At 29.7% G+C, this 15,680-nt stretch overlaps 1 protein-coding gene across 2 annotated transcripts in view; it reads left to right on the top strand.

The window, feature by feature from the left end:
* LOC143249458 (disks large-associated protein 5-like) overlaps positions 1–15,353 on the top strand; it is a 29,633-nt gene extending 14,280 nt beyond the window's left edge. For both annotated transcript variants that reach the window (XM_076499339.1, XM_076499350.1), the window contains exons 5-6: positions 1,193–1,427; positions 12,914–15,353. In XM_076499339.1, the coding sequence (XP_076355454.1) occupies positions 1,193–1,427; positions 12,914–13,062 (384 nt within the window). In that variant the 3' untranslated portion in view covers positions 13,063–15,353. The remainder of the gene's footprint in view (positions 1–1,192; positions 1,428–12,913) is intronic.
* The last annotated feature ends 327 nt before the right edge of the window (positions 15,354–15,680 follow it).

Below are 15,680 nucleotides of genomic sequence, written 5' to 3'. Positions count from 1 at the left end.
AAGCTTTGCTCAAGGCTTGTAGCAGTGAGGTATGATGTAATAGCTTTTTTTGTTGCAAAGAGGTATTTATCTGAAATACATTTTTCAGGTAAGAACAATTATAACATTTTAATATCAAAAGATCAGTGTTTTTGGACATTTTTCAGTTGCTTGTAGGTGTAAGCTTTAGACTGAGTTAACAATTCTTGTATCATGGTAATTACAAAAACTCTAAATACCTACTCATTTGAGCACAGCACAGAATTAAGAGATCAAGTTAATATGCAGTTGAGAAAGTTACTTGCAGTTGTAAGTATTAAACCATTGAAGGTATTTTGGGAAAAAAAATCAGTGAACTTGTTTAATGCAGAAATAAGCATTTAAATTATATCAGTGTCTACAAACTTGCAGGATAAATGTAAATAACCAGAAGCATGTTAGAAGTGGTACAAAGTCTTATTAAAGATGGTTAGAATCTCTACAGGTTAATTATTAGGTTGTGAAAATCCATGATAGAAGTTAGCAGTTGAGCACTAAAGTTTTATGCTTAGTTATTTCCCTTTGGTTAACTATAATGACTTTAATATACATTCTGAAGATGTAGATAAACATTACAGTATACTGTTATTAACAACAGACAATTTTGTTTTACAAAAACATCTGTGAAATTTTATTTTTTTCCTTTTTGGTACTTAGAGAAATAATGCATTTAACATTTATTTTTGATTTTTGTGGACTTTATTACAGATTATTATTGGGCTATCAAGGTATAGAAAATAGTTCTGCACAACTAAACCAATATTTATTAAAAATGACTGCATTTTTATCAGTTGAACTACTTTGAAAGAGTTGTACTGCTACTGGTCATTCTTTGACTTATTTTGCCTGTATTAATTTTTTTATAAATAAAATTTACTACTTTTTTATTGTGACTGTATTCTGTTATTTTTGGTTAACTTTTGTTTGGTTACCATTTCCAAATTTCATTTTAATTTTTTTCATCACTTTGCCCAGTAAGTTAAGTACTTGAAATATGCTGTTATTTATGAGTAAAGCACTATAAATCTAAATATGAAAAGTATGTTGTTTGTTAAACTACCATGTTATTTCAAGTTTGTCTTAGATAAGAATTTTTAGTTTCTCACTAATCTAATGTTAGAAGTAAACAAAACAGATAAATTTTATTAATATGAACATTTTTTCATTTGCTTAGTCTAAGTCTGAAAGTGGAAAACGTCAGAAACCCAGTAATGTATCTTCACAAATAAAAATGCACATATTAGCTGCCAGACAGAGACTTGCAGAAGCCAAAGCTCGTGCTTTTAAGTCTTCAAGCACCAGTAGCAGTAATGATGAAGAAAATAAAGAAAATGAAAAAGTGTTTGAAATGCCAGGTTTTTTTACTGTCAACAGTCCAGTAAAAGTCGTCGAACAAAGAAATAAAAATGGTAAGTTTAGAAGGTTTGATCAAATTTGAAAGTGCAAACCTTCAGAAAAAATTAATGAATGTTAATTTAATTTATATGTTGATAAACAAGTGTGATTATATTTTTTGTATAAATTCATTCAATTAAAAATGCTCATTTATAGCAAATTCAAATAAGAAACTTTGCTACAAATAAACAGTAGTTATCTTACTTTTTTATTAGTATAATATTTTTGTTTACTGCATTTTAATAAGAGTTGAAATTAAATTTAACAATGTCCATTTTTTTTATTTTTGACAAACTGGTTTCAAATCGTCTTTGGTTTAACAACTTTTTATACGTGCATATATAATGAAATAAATACCTTCATTACTATTAACTACATTAATTGTTAATAGGCAGTTAAAATCAGCAATATAAAAAAATGAATTTAATATAAAATAAGAACTAAGTTTTTAGCAAAATCCATTTTTAATGTTAGTCATCACCTTTGTCATAATGGATAATGCCTTTGGTGATATCTCATCAGTTAGACAAAAATCCAATGGTGGTATTAACCCTTAAATAGCAGCCACCATCAATTGATGATTTCATGCTTTGCATTCAATACAACTATCATCAATTGATGATTTCATGCTTTGCATTCAATACAACTATCATCAATTGATGATTTCATGCTTTGCATTCAATACAACTATCATCAATTGATGATACAGGCTAAAAATATTAGTTCGCAACCTTCTCGCATCATAGTGACCATACCCACTCAAATACATTACATTCAAGTCATTTTCTCAGTGTAAGTCAAGGAGCAGAAAAGGAAGGGTGCATTATCTAAGGGAATGAAGAGAAAACGTTTTTCATCAAAAGACAAAATCAAAGTATTAGCACATGATAATTATTTTAATGAAGATGAAAACTTTTCTAAATTTTCACCGTCATAAAATTTAAATTGTTTCAAGCTCTGAATGTTATTTAGATAGTGAATCAGAATCCATAAGTGAATTAGAATCCATTGTTTCCCAGTGAGTAAGATGTCATGATTTTCATCCATTTATTCATTCTTTTGATAGTAGAAACACTGAGCTTGCAGATAAATTTAGGCTTGCAAATTAATCTAAAGAGTATGAATTTTTTACTGCTATAGTTGATCAAAGTATAATGAGTCATATTGTGCAAAAAATAAACAGATATTATGACTTTTGTAAATTCTTGAATTTCAAAGAAAGTGGAAGTAACACTCCATCTAATTCATGAAGTAAGAAATGGGAAGATACAACTATTGAGGAAATGTACACTTTTTTTTGCTCTAGTGATGCTTATGTCACAGTTAGAAAAGTATATCCTGGCTGATTATTGGAAGAATATCTTTATAGGAATTTCAGTTTTTTTCAAAATACATTACTTGATATTGACTGAAGGAGATTCCTAGGTATATGCACTTTGCAAATAATGAAGAACCAAACTCAAATGATCGATTATGGAAAGTTAGAGAACTGTTTACAGTGGTGAAGAATAAAGGTAAGAAATCTTTTTCTCCATTTTGAAAAGTAGTTATCAATGAATCTGATTCTTTTCGAGAGCCACAGTGTTTTCAAGGAATACATTTCAAGTAAGCATCATAGATTTGGAACAAAGATCTTTGTATTATGTGATTGTGAGATACGAATTGTAATAGATATGATTATCTATTCTGCAAATAATGTAATGTCTCCAATAATTCCCAACCAGGATTTTCAGGATCAGTTATCAAGCAACTGATGAACAAATACCTTGGAAAAGGTCATATATTGTATGCTAATAATTGTTACATAAGTCTGGAATTATGCAACTTTCTCTTTGAAAATTCGACTGGTTTTTGTGGAATGGTTAGAACTGATTGGAAGAATATGCCTAAATTTGCACTTCTGAAGAAGAGAGGTGTTGAGACCAAGAAGCAAGGGAATATTTTAGCACTTCAATGGAAAGACAAATATCCTGCTACTTTGTTTAATACAGTACATAAAGGTGAAATGAAATACAATGGAAAGGATGATTATAAAACTAAACAACCAACAACCAAACCCAACATAGTTTTAGATTATACTATCAGCATGAGGCTAGTTGACAAAAGTGACATCTGAATTGGACAAATTGATTGTGAAGTGGTACAACAAGCTCTTTTTTTTCTTCTTCTTAATCACCTAATTGAGATCTCAGTTTTGAAATATTATAACATGTACCTAGCAAAAACTGGCCAGAAGCCATCTTTGAGGCAGTTTAGGTACAATGTAATTTACCAATTATTGGAAAAGTATGGAAGGATGACAAGACCTTTCTCAGGAAGACATAGCATTACTGTTTCTGATAGATTTGTTGGAAAAGAAGCATTTTCTTAGCACATTTTAGAAAGCATTCCTTCAACAGGTGCTACAAAAAATGTGGACAGAAACAATGTCATGTATTTATACATACAACAAGGAAAGAAAAGAAGTGAAAGATGGAGACTACTTGGTATAGTGTAACACTGCAGATATGCCAACCATTATGATTTTAGCATAATCATTACGATTTTGGTGTAAATATTATTACTATACACTCATACAGACAAATATTTTGACTTGTTGCAACTCCCAAATTATTATATATTATATAGGTCTATACAATAAAGTGATAAATTGTTCCCCCAGGGTTTGAAAGGGGTGAAAAGAAAAGTTCTAGTGAGTTACAAATAAATTTTGATAATAAATAAAAGACACAGTCCAAATGGCTACATGAGATAATCATGTTTGTGCTTGAAATAATAAAAAAAAAAAAAATTTGTATCTCCAACGTCTACCAATAGTTTGAGTGCGGTGCTTCTCTATACTGCAGAGATGCCAACTATTTCAAATGATTGAGCGTAATGATTGTAGACAGAGCCCTTTATCATTTGCAGCTACTAGGCCTGATCATTGTCTCTAAGCTGTTTATTATTGTATTGTTATTATAATTATTATTATTTAATACTGCTATAGATTGCTCATTTATGACTGTGTTTTGTGTATTTAATAAATTAATTACAAAAAATTCCTTTGAAATTCTTTTTACGTCATCAGTGCTTGTCAGCCAATCAGTGCTCGCGTAGATGGGTATTTCTCACTTTCTAAGCAGCAGAGGAACACCAATGCGATCGTTCACAAGATGGAAAAAAAGGCCTCATTCACCAGATTGTCTTGTTTCTGGCAAATCTAAAAGGACTAAAACTGTGAATCAAAAATTTAGGAAAGAGTATAGTGCAAAATATCCAGTCATTGCATCAAAAGTCATTGACTGTCGTGCGTTTTGTACAGTTTGTCACATCAATTTTTTTTTGTGGCGCATGACGGGATAAACATAGACATACAAAATTGGCATCTCACCAACAAAAGGCTGAGGTGAAGACAAAAACGATTCAGATAACAACATTTATGAGTAAGAATTCAGAATATGAAACCATAAATGCAGAAGTGATGTTCATGCAATTTGTCATTGCTCATAATTTACCCCTAGCTGTAGCTAATCATGCAAGACATCTATTCAGAAAAATGTTCCCAGACTCTGATATAGCAAGACAATATGGCTGTGCTAGAACCAAAACTACAGCCATTGTACAAATGTTGGGTTGTGAAGATGACAAAATGATTTCAAGCATACTTACTAACAGTGTTTATAGTTTAGTTACAGATGGATCAACAGACATGGATGACTCAAAACTGTATCCAGTGGTTGTACCTTATCTGTACGGGCTCTGTGTACAATCATTACGCTCAGTCATTTGAAATAGTTGGCATCTCTGATACTGTGCATTGGAGAATGTTTTTGTGATTTTCATACCCTGAAAAACATTTGAACTTGTTATAAATAAGTCTTCTTTGTTACTTTCCTTTTCTTTCATATTTTGTTCAAAATTGATAATAAAATTTCTAAAGATAATTTAAGAAATTTTTTTCTCCAATTTTTTACATCTGTGGTGAGCTGCTACCCACAACATTCCCACTGTTTAAGGGTTAAACTAACCAGTAAGCATGGAAAATCAATAAAGGGTATGGAGTTGAGTGTTAATACCACAACATCTTAACTCTTATTGCTTTTCATTGTCTGCAGCCATTTGTGAGAAAGCATAAAAGTTCATACAATTTTTGAAGTGGAAATGAAACTACCCTAATATTTCTATTATATGTATGCCCCAGTGGTTGCACACAATTCATAAGTTTACAATAAAGAGAGTGGACAAAATTTAATAAAAACAATGAACAATCTTTTTGACTTGGAAACATTATATTTACTTGCTTATGGTTAATGGATGGTCAATTTTACTAGGTAATAAGTTGTGTCTGCTCAAAACTGCAGTAATTAAGATGCTATTGTTAAATAGCAACCCAGGGCGACAGCACTATCAACATGATTGGTCATTCCCATTTAAACTTAAAGGAAGTTGGAAACTTCCAGCATCTATCATTAAAGGATACTACTTGTTTATATAACTGCACAGTGTGCATCTTTATAGCCACACCCTCCATGGGCAGACCAGGTGTTAGCTCACGCAAATGACAAAGAAAGTAACAGAACAAAATTAAGAGAAACAGCTTTTTTGACCATATGCTGTGGACACTTCACTTACACAGAATGACTAACAAATCCTTAACAATTTTATATTAAAACAAGGAAGAAAACATTCTTTGCTTGCATATCACATCTAGAGGAAATTTCCAAACTGTAATAGCTTTTTCCAGTATCTTTGTAACATTGCTCAGTTTAGGATTACTTTTAACCATGACTGAAATAAAAATGTAAAATGCAGAATCCAAAACTGAACCCTGAGGAGCTCTAGCAGTTGTTTTACCCCAATTAGAAAATGCTACATTATAACCAACTCTTGATTTTTACTAAAAGGATAATTTTCTGTAATTGACATAACTTCATCTACAACAGTAGTTATGTATCATAAACATCAAACAGTTGATTATGCAAAAATACATAAATACCATTCTAAAACTATGCTTATTGTCAGATATTGATGTACAAGCTAATAACGTAATGGATGTTTGTTGAGAAAATGAAATTGGCTATTGAACTGTAAGCAAAAGATAGGGCCAAGTTTACCTAACAAAAAAAACAACCAGTTTTACTCTCAGTATCAATACATCTGTTCCAGGTATTTATTTTATTTGTCACATGCAACCACTACAACTGTTTCATCACAATAAATATGAAATATATATCCTCATATTTAATTTTGTAAAAGTTTTAGCTGATTTCTGCAATTTCACACTGTATCAACTGTATTCTGCTTAGCTTATCTAATTTCTAATATAATACTTTCATTGTTGAGAGAACAGTAATGATAAAAATGTCAGTCAAGATAAGGAAAACAAATCCAAACCAGTTATTCTCTGTACAATACTTGTGTAGGTAATCTTCTCCATCTTCAGGCTTGTTGGGCTTTTAACGCAGCTGATGTTAGTTTAGAACTACAATTTTTAATTAATGCTAGTTTGTTTCATAGTGCGAAGCTACACAATAGCCCATTTGTATTCTGTCCACCACATGTACAGAGACATGGTTTTTTAGTGTTATAAGTTGTGTGTTGTTTAATAAGTGCAAACTTTACACACAAAAACTTTACTCAGTGATGAGATTATATTTTAACAAAATCCACTCTTAATCTCAGTTATGTCAAAATCATAATGGATAATGCCTGTGGTAGTAGCTTCCAGTTGCACTGGGGATACCCCATTTTTCCAACACAATCCAAAAGTGCAGATATCATGTGCAAAACTCCTGTTATTTTGTGAACCTGTTTTATTACTGTAAGGAAAATCAGTTAGACTTGAAAATAACATGTTCAGAAAGACTGTTATAGTGACTGGTCCAAAAATGTAAAATGAGTGTGGATATTGAGAAAATTTATTAAATGATGTGCTTGAGTTATGTATATTTTACTTTAAATAATATTTGAAAAGGTAAATATTTAGGCTGTAGACTGGAGTCACTTATAGGAACTTTTAATTTAAGAGGGTATATTTTTATGTTGTGTATATTCTATGACAGTTTCATAGAATGGTACCTGACTTTGAAAAAATAAGTTAAGGAGAACCTTTGATATACTGTTGTTTTTTTTTAGAAACAAAAATTAGATAATACTTGATATAGATGTTTATATGATTTTTTAAATAGTTGAACAGGGGTCACAATTTTGCAAGGGACCTGTATATTTCATGCAAATAAAAACGTGTATGAATTTGCGAGAGATTTGTTTAGCATATATAGAGTTTTTATTTTGCTCAAACTCTATCCTGATATCTTATAAAAGAAGATTTTTGTAGCTTTGGATAGATAGGACAAATATTTTTGGGAAAGGAAAGAATTTCTAGAGAAACTAAAAAAAGAGATAAAAGTCCCTTATCAAGACTTCTTAAATCTCTTAAACTGAATACATACAAAATCTTAAATGCTATTGTTAATTTGATAATTTTATTAAGAATAGTTCATGATATTTTAAAAAAATTAATACTTATATTCTTTCTTTACGTAGTGACGAGATTCACACTTTTGTTTTTGTTTTTTACTTTGTGATAAATCTGTATTATTTGGTCATTGTACAAATGTATAACAAGTTTTACAACATATTTGCAACTCAAATAAAATTTAAGATAATTTTAATCTGGCACAGAATAAGAAATTAAGAAGGAAATTTAATGGGGTATTTTTTGAGCTGACACTAACTTTCATTAAAAAACTATATAAGAATAATAATTTTCCACCATTTGCTGATTTCAGTCTTTTTAATGATTCTCAGAATTGCTCACAAAGCTTATAATAGCCTAGGGATTTCTTTTGAAGGGGGGGGTAATACTGTATTGCCTATCTTACTGTTCTAATAAAAACTACTGAAAAATCAAACTTTTGAGAAAGAGCATTTTCATATTTCAGTACTACACAATGATAAAGTATTTTCTATGTTTCATTATTTTGTTTTTAACCATTTCAGATTTTGAACAATCAAACATATAATCAACACATTTTATCAATCTTAGAAAATTGATTTTTAATGCAGCATTTTGTTGCATGATCGTATGTTTAGTTTAAAGATGGAGTGAACTTTATAAACAGCAAAAATTGTTAAGCAGCATGCTGAAGCAAGAACTGGAGAAGTAAAAACCAAATTCAAGTGGGATGGGTTGGACAAATATCTGGAAATACTTTTTTGGGAGTAAACTACAAACTGTGAAGTCATATCTTGGGGAATCCATTAAAAAAGGTGACTTACAATGTAAAGCTTTATACACATGATACAGGTTTATAAGATATCTTTCATGGAATTTCTATACACTTTGAATCTTTGGAATTACTTTAAAAAACATTAATATAGAACTGTCAAATGATAAAATTTAAATTACTTTAACATTTCATGACATCATATTTGTCATAAATTGGAATAACAACAGGATAGTGTTTCTAATTTTATATGTTTTAGGGTTAGCATTGGACTTGAAATAGTTTAGACTTTTTCTTTGGTCATATTTATTCTAGCTGATAACACAAATTTTGAAAAATTAGTGATAAAGGTCTAATAAAGTACGTTTTAGAATTTTAAAATCCATTAAACCAGTAGTAGAACTAATGCTGATGGCTTAGATTTGAGCAGATATCTTGTTTAATTATGTTATTTAGCAAGTTATGTTGTCTATCAGTTACATTATTATCTGATAAGTCTATCAAGTTTACTTTTTATTGTTCTTATCATGACTGATCATCTACTCGTGTCATGGTTATGAACCATCTCAGATTAGAAACATGATATAAAGAAAGTAATAAAAACATAAATACAGGTAATTCAGACAGTTACTTAGAAAAGAGAAATAACATTCTCTCAGAAATGTCATTATTAGTTATCACTTTCATCAACGCATTTTTTTATTCCTGTCTTGCTCCTTAAATTGGACACTTAGTCATATTCTTATTTCATTGGTCATTTAGTTAATAAGCTACCAGGGTGGCACTGCTAAATGCTGAATCTGACATGTTTCATATGGTCAAACTAAATGCACACATATACAATGGAACCTCGACATTAAGGGTACCCTTCTGACTGAATCCACATGCTTGTTATATCAAAATGCCATTAATATTAGAAATGAGCCACACAAAGCTGGAGTCCATTTTGACTACTAAATTTTTGAATTTTAAGGTCTTCCATTTTGTTGGTGTATACAAGTTGCATATTGCCATGACATTGTCAACAGTAGATGGAGTAACAGTGCTCTATATTTCTTTACTATTGTTCATGAAGTTTCAAAGTACTTCAGAGTTTGGGCTGCTAATATTTCACTTTTATATTCTGTGGTTATTTTACTGTCAACAACTGAAGTAGAAATCTGCTGAAAATAAAGTAACAAATCACCACTTGTGTCATTAGTCTGTTTACATGACATCTTAATATGATACTCTGAGAGTAGCATATGTGCACAGAAATAGGCCGACTTTAAGATTGCAGTGTGGAATTTATCACCTTGTGTATCCTACAGTGTTTACAACAAGAATTCTCCAGAATAATAAGAATACATTTTTGAATCTGTGAAAATGTTTATAAGAGTATGTTGTCCAGAGCTGATCCAATAAACATTGCAAGTATTTGAATGCTGGTTATCCCTTCTGTGGTGTTTGGAACTTATGGTATGCTGTACAGGCATATAAAGATAACTGCCTTCTTCATCGAGTGCCTATACAGGCACTCTATACAGAGAATGAGACTGAAGACATTGCTTTTAATCCAGAATATCAAGGCACCCATTATTGAAAGATTTATTTTGTTTACAAATAGTAGAAATAAGAAAGAGACTGAAAAGATTTGCCCTTAATAGTGTGGTGCTGTTAGTCTAAGTTCTGCTGTATATATATATATCTTCTTAGCATAACTTGTTACCACTGGCTTTCATAACAATGCTAGTATACTTGCATTGTATAGTTGATTAAAATGAATAATTGGAAAATGCTCTGTACACAGTTTAACTGGCTGACTGGTTAAAGATGGTGGCTAATGGAGTTCCTTTCACCTAAATTTTTATTATTTTTAGCCTTAGCATAGTAGCTCATGGAATGGCTGATTTTTTTTGAAGTAGAAACTTTTAGTTCCCAGCTCTGTCATATCTTGATTGATTTGAGATCTAATTACAGTTTTGGAGTTGGGAGGTCAAATCCTTTTGATTGATGCTTAAGATCTCTTAGATTAATTTACTTAATTTAATCTTGCCTAAAGGAATTTCAGTTTTAGGGTAGGTTGGTAGAGATCCTGGTTAGTAATAAAATAGAATCTGGTATGCACATATCTCCACACTTATTTTTACTTGTGCAAAAGTATTAGTATTCAGTAAAAAGGGGAAAAAATGATCTCGAAGATTAATATACCCTAAACCTGCCTAAAAGAATTTCAAGTGCCATGGCTATTGAAGTTTTTATTTTGTTTATGCTGCATTAAATGCAATTTTTCAATTAGTTTTTGTCACATGCTATTAAGATGGTGGTAGAGGTAAGTGATTACCGTGGTTGTTAGATATTGTACAGCACTAAGGTGTAAGCCTGATATTCTTGAACCAAAAACACAACAACTTATTTTGCTTGGGTTTAAAAACAAAAGTGGGGTTTTAAGCTTCTTCTTTGAACTCTGGATTATACACATCAATAAACAGTAGGTCACCATTACTTTAGGAGTATTGGTTCAGATGACTTTTTACTGTGGTTATTAAATGAAACAATAAAGTCATGGTTATGAAGAAAAAAATGTTATTATCTAGTTTGAGATAGAACCATGAAATATTCTGTTTAGATTGTAACCTCAATCCATAAGAATGCTAAGTAGTTTTTGAACTAAATATTATGAAAATACTTAAATTTCATGTCTGGCTTCTCTAGTTGGGCAGCTTAAATATTAGTTAGGATTGTTTTTTGTGATTTTCACATAAGTCCGTTTAAGAGGTCACCTGTCACTGTTCTTAAAAGTCACATGTATAGTGTTTTAATTTTTTTACTGAAAAACTAACCAATGACAAAAATATTCACTACTCCTTAGAACTAGAAATTTTATATTGAAGAAAATATGACATAATTTCTACATTCATTGCCATTGTTAGGTGCCTTTATGATCATGTAAGTCTAATTATTATCAGTAATCTTTTAATTACTGATTAATAATTAGACTTGAATGGCCATATATGTAATTAAAGATGAAAATAATTGACATACAATTACTACAAAGTTCTTATTTTTACATTCCTTAAATATTTCAAATGTGAAAGTTTCAAGTAATTTCAGTTAAAGTAAGTTTAACAGCTGATTAAAAAAACAGTTCAAATTTCCACTACAGTATCTTTCTGATGTGTTCTCAGAAACTTTATCTCACTGTAAAAAATTAAATTTAAAGAAACAGCATATAACATAGAGCATATTTAAGGTCAATATATTGTAAACATACAATTATTCTAAAAGATTTACTTAATATTTTGATTAGTCTTGTATATTTTATTTAATACTCAAAAAACAACTTATTTAATTAACAATATGTATAAGTAAAAGTATAGATTTCTGTAGGATAAAGTTTAAATAAATCTTTAAAGTTTTAAATCTAAAAATATCAGAACTATTTTTGAGGCAGAAAAATTAAATGCTGTTTTTTTTTATTGCAGGAAGCATTAGGCAGTGATATGGTGTAACTTTAGGTACTTGCAAAACATAATTATCCTCTTCTAGAAATGGTATTTATAGATCTCTTAACTTGTAACCATTGTTACTCATATGTGGTAATAAGACAAATCTATATCTTCTAAGCTAGTCATACTTTGTTAAATATTGGAATTATGGCAAACAGTGCTAATGATAAGGGTGTCCAAATAATTTAATACATTCTAATTTTTTTTAAGTTTAAAATTTGTTTGTGTACTGATAAATGGTACTATGTGCTTCAAGTCAATTTTTGTGGGTGATTGGTTTCATTAGTATGTTAATGGTTTAATTCTGAACTAACTTTTAGTTTTGTAGACTGTTACTGTCATGGGGACCATTCTTGCAAGATATATATTTTAATATACACACATTTCATGCAAATCAGGTAAGTATGTATCTGTTTTTTTAGTATTTTATTTTTAAGATGAAGCAGTGTGGCCTAGTGATTAGTGCTTTGGACTCTGTAATTGTTAGGTTGTGAGTTTGAATCTAATTGTAACATGTTGTGTGTTTTGGCAATGTACTTTACACCAGTTGCTTCAGCTTATCCGGCTGTGTAATTAGCACCAGTGAGTAGCTGGAGATTTGTCATCACTCATCCACTAATGTCACAGAAAAGTGGAGCTAAGCACTGGCTTTATATGCCTTTTGAAGCCCAGTGAGGATTAGTTCATTCATTCAAATGATATTTTAAGCTGTTTATGATGAGTAAGCTATAAATTAAAAAATTCCAATTTCTTGAGCAATAATTTGTGAAGGTAAACAATTTTGATTTCTTACTTTTCCAGAGTATACCCTCTTGAAGGCAGAAGCTGCTTCTCCTCTTGCAAATCCTAAACCTTGCCGAAAACTTGAAACAAGGAATTACATACCCTTAGCTTGTGTCACTCGTTCGGCTAAAAAAGCTTTGCAAATAAGTGATGATGAAAACATATAGGATGAAGTCACTACCAGATCTATGTGCTGAAATTAAGTCAATTACCCTAAAAAATAAATTACATATTTATATTGCATGAACATAGCTGCATATTTCAGCACATCAGTAATTCTTATATGAAACTCACAACAAATACAAGATACTAACTGATGTTGTTTTAGTTACCGTTTTTTATGGTGCAGTATGAAAGCTTGTATTTTATCTAAATATTCCCACATGTTCAATCAGGTTTAGTTTCTGTGTTAATTTGGTAAGGATCTTGTGTTTTTTTTTAATACTATTTGGTTTTGAAATTGTATAATCACTTGTGTGTACAAAAATTTCTTTCTTTCTATCTCTGTGTTTTTGGACTATTGTTTTATATCCCTGTCTACTTTTAATGTCCTCTTATCTTTAAATGATAATAAAATTAATTTTAGTTTTGCTTAAGATGTTGTACAGTTAACCACTGGTCACTCATTATTTCCAAGTTTTAAGTGCTTTTAGAATATTTTGATATAAAAAGTGTAATTAAAATTTCTGTATCTGAAATATTTTAATGCAAAATCAAAAATTAAACGTTTTAGGGGTTAAGTCTTTAATAGATATGATGTTTCTTGTTTAAGCTTAACATTAGTAAATTTTATTAAGAATTTTTTGTAAAAATTTAGTTTTGTGACAAAAATGTACTTTAAAGTTATTGGTCAAAATTTATATTCGAGTTAATTACAAGTGATTCATAACTCAAACTTGTAATACAAATTTACTTTCTCCTGGAAACTATAACTGTAAGAAATTTTGAAATGAGAGATATATTAAAATATTTTTGGAACTTATCAATTTGCAAATTTTCATAATGCAATAACTTTGATAAATTGAAATACAAAAAAATTATTTCTCACGTAGCTAACTGGTAGCAGGTAACTACTTTTATATTAATGATAATTTTGGATAGAACTATTTGTTAAAACTGTATCATGTAAACAGGCTCCTTTTTTTTGTCCTAGATTTTGTTTTTAGTCAAGCAGGTTTGTAACATTTTTATATGTGCCATTTTGAACAATAGGACTTTTAGATGAATAGTTTCTTAATTTGTATTAATGTTTTTCAAACAGTTTAATAGACCCTGAATTATTAATAAAACAAAGAAATGAGCTATTTAACTTGGAAAATAAACTAATTATTTTACTGTAATGTTTTTGAGTAATTTTTTTGAACTAGCAGGAGAATTGAAATGTTTTCTTAACCATTTGTTAACATTCCTAATTTGACTTGCCCTTTTTCAGTATGTTATGTTGATTCTGATATGTTACAGTTTGCACATTGCAACTTTCCTTTGTGTATTTTCCATCATATATGCTCGTGTAATTTTGGAATGATAATAACTAAGAGATAACTGTTATCTTTGAAAAAAAATCAGATTTTTTTCTGTTGTAGTACATAAATAATGTTTGAAGAGTTCGTTTTTTCAGTATTAGGAAACCAAAGTTAAAAGCATAGATTATTGTTCAGAAGCAAAAGAAATTTAGAAAATGTTTCTTTGTAGAATGTTTAAGTGAACTATTTTTACAGAAATGTATAATTATGATTATATATTTGTAGTGTGTATTTTATATGCTGTCCATTCTGTTTATTTCTGTGTTTTTGCATTAAAGAAATTTTGTGCTGTGGAAGAAAAAAGTAATATTCTGTGACTTTTAGGTTTTGATTTTCCTTTTGTATATAATATTTAAACTTCAGTAGACAAAAAGTACAAAAGATCTGTAAATTTGCCAGTCAGATGTAGACACCCAGTTCTGAAGTTCTGATAATACTTTACTTTTAAAAAAAATCGAAGAGTTTATATTTATTATTTTAAATTGTAGAAGTAGTTTCTTTTCTTAGGTAGTAAAATTCTTACAGACGTAGCTCTGTTTTTATGGAAATGTCAGCATTGAGTTTGAATTGCCAATGAAAATTACAAAGATGTAAAGTATTTTAAACAATAGATATCGTATTGCAGTTTCTCCTGAAGATCTGTTTATGGAATATTTAAATCTGCAAAAGTGATTAGTAATCAAAGTTGTACAGATATGTCATGTTTTACGGATGTTTTACATATAACTGATCTAATGTCATAAATATTTTTTGTGATTAAAAGTAATTTTCAGTTTTAACATTTAAGAGAGTTCAATACTTGGTCATGTTTTTCTTAATACACAAGTTGGTTTCATAACAAAAATATTTGTAAACATAATTGCCTGTAATTCATAAATAGAACACCTATTACTGTTAATAGAGCAAACATAATAAAATATTTTTATAATGCCTAAGTATCATATATCTTGCATTCCTGAAAAAAGTTATTTTATTCCACGCTTTAAAAAGTTTCACCGTAGAAAATAGCATAAAAATTACATGAGAAATTGCCAAATCTACCAAGTGTGGTTTACCTTGGTAGAATTTGTTTTTGTGATAACTAGACGTGAACCATGGTTTCTCAGCCTAACAATCTAGCATGCTGACCACCGTTCCGCGAATGTATGTTGGGTATACTCGCTGAAATAATATTTTTCTGTATCTTTCTCGAAATTTGCAAAATAAGTATTTTCTATAATTTTAACGGTGTATATATTGTGTAGATCGATGACTGGTTTATT

The sequence above is a fragment of the Tachypleus tridentatus genome, chromosome 1 (assembly GCF_004210375.1).
Source record: "Tachypleus tridentatus isolate NWPU-2018 chromosome 1, ASM421037v1, whole genome shotgun sequence".
NCBI lineage: Eukaryota > Metazoa > Arthropoda > Merostomata > Xiphosura > Limulidae > Tachypleus > Tachypleus tridentatus.
Note: the sequence above shows the minus strand (reverse complement) of the source record. Positions and strands in the feature narration are given on the sequence as shown.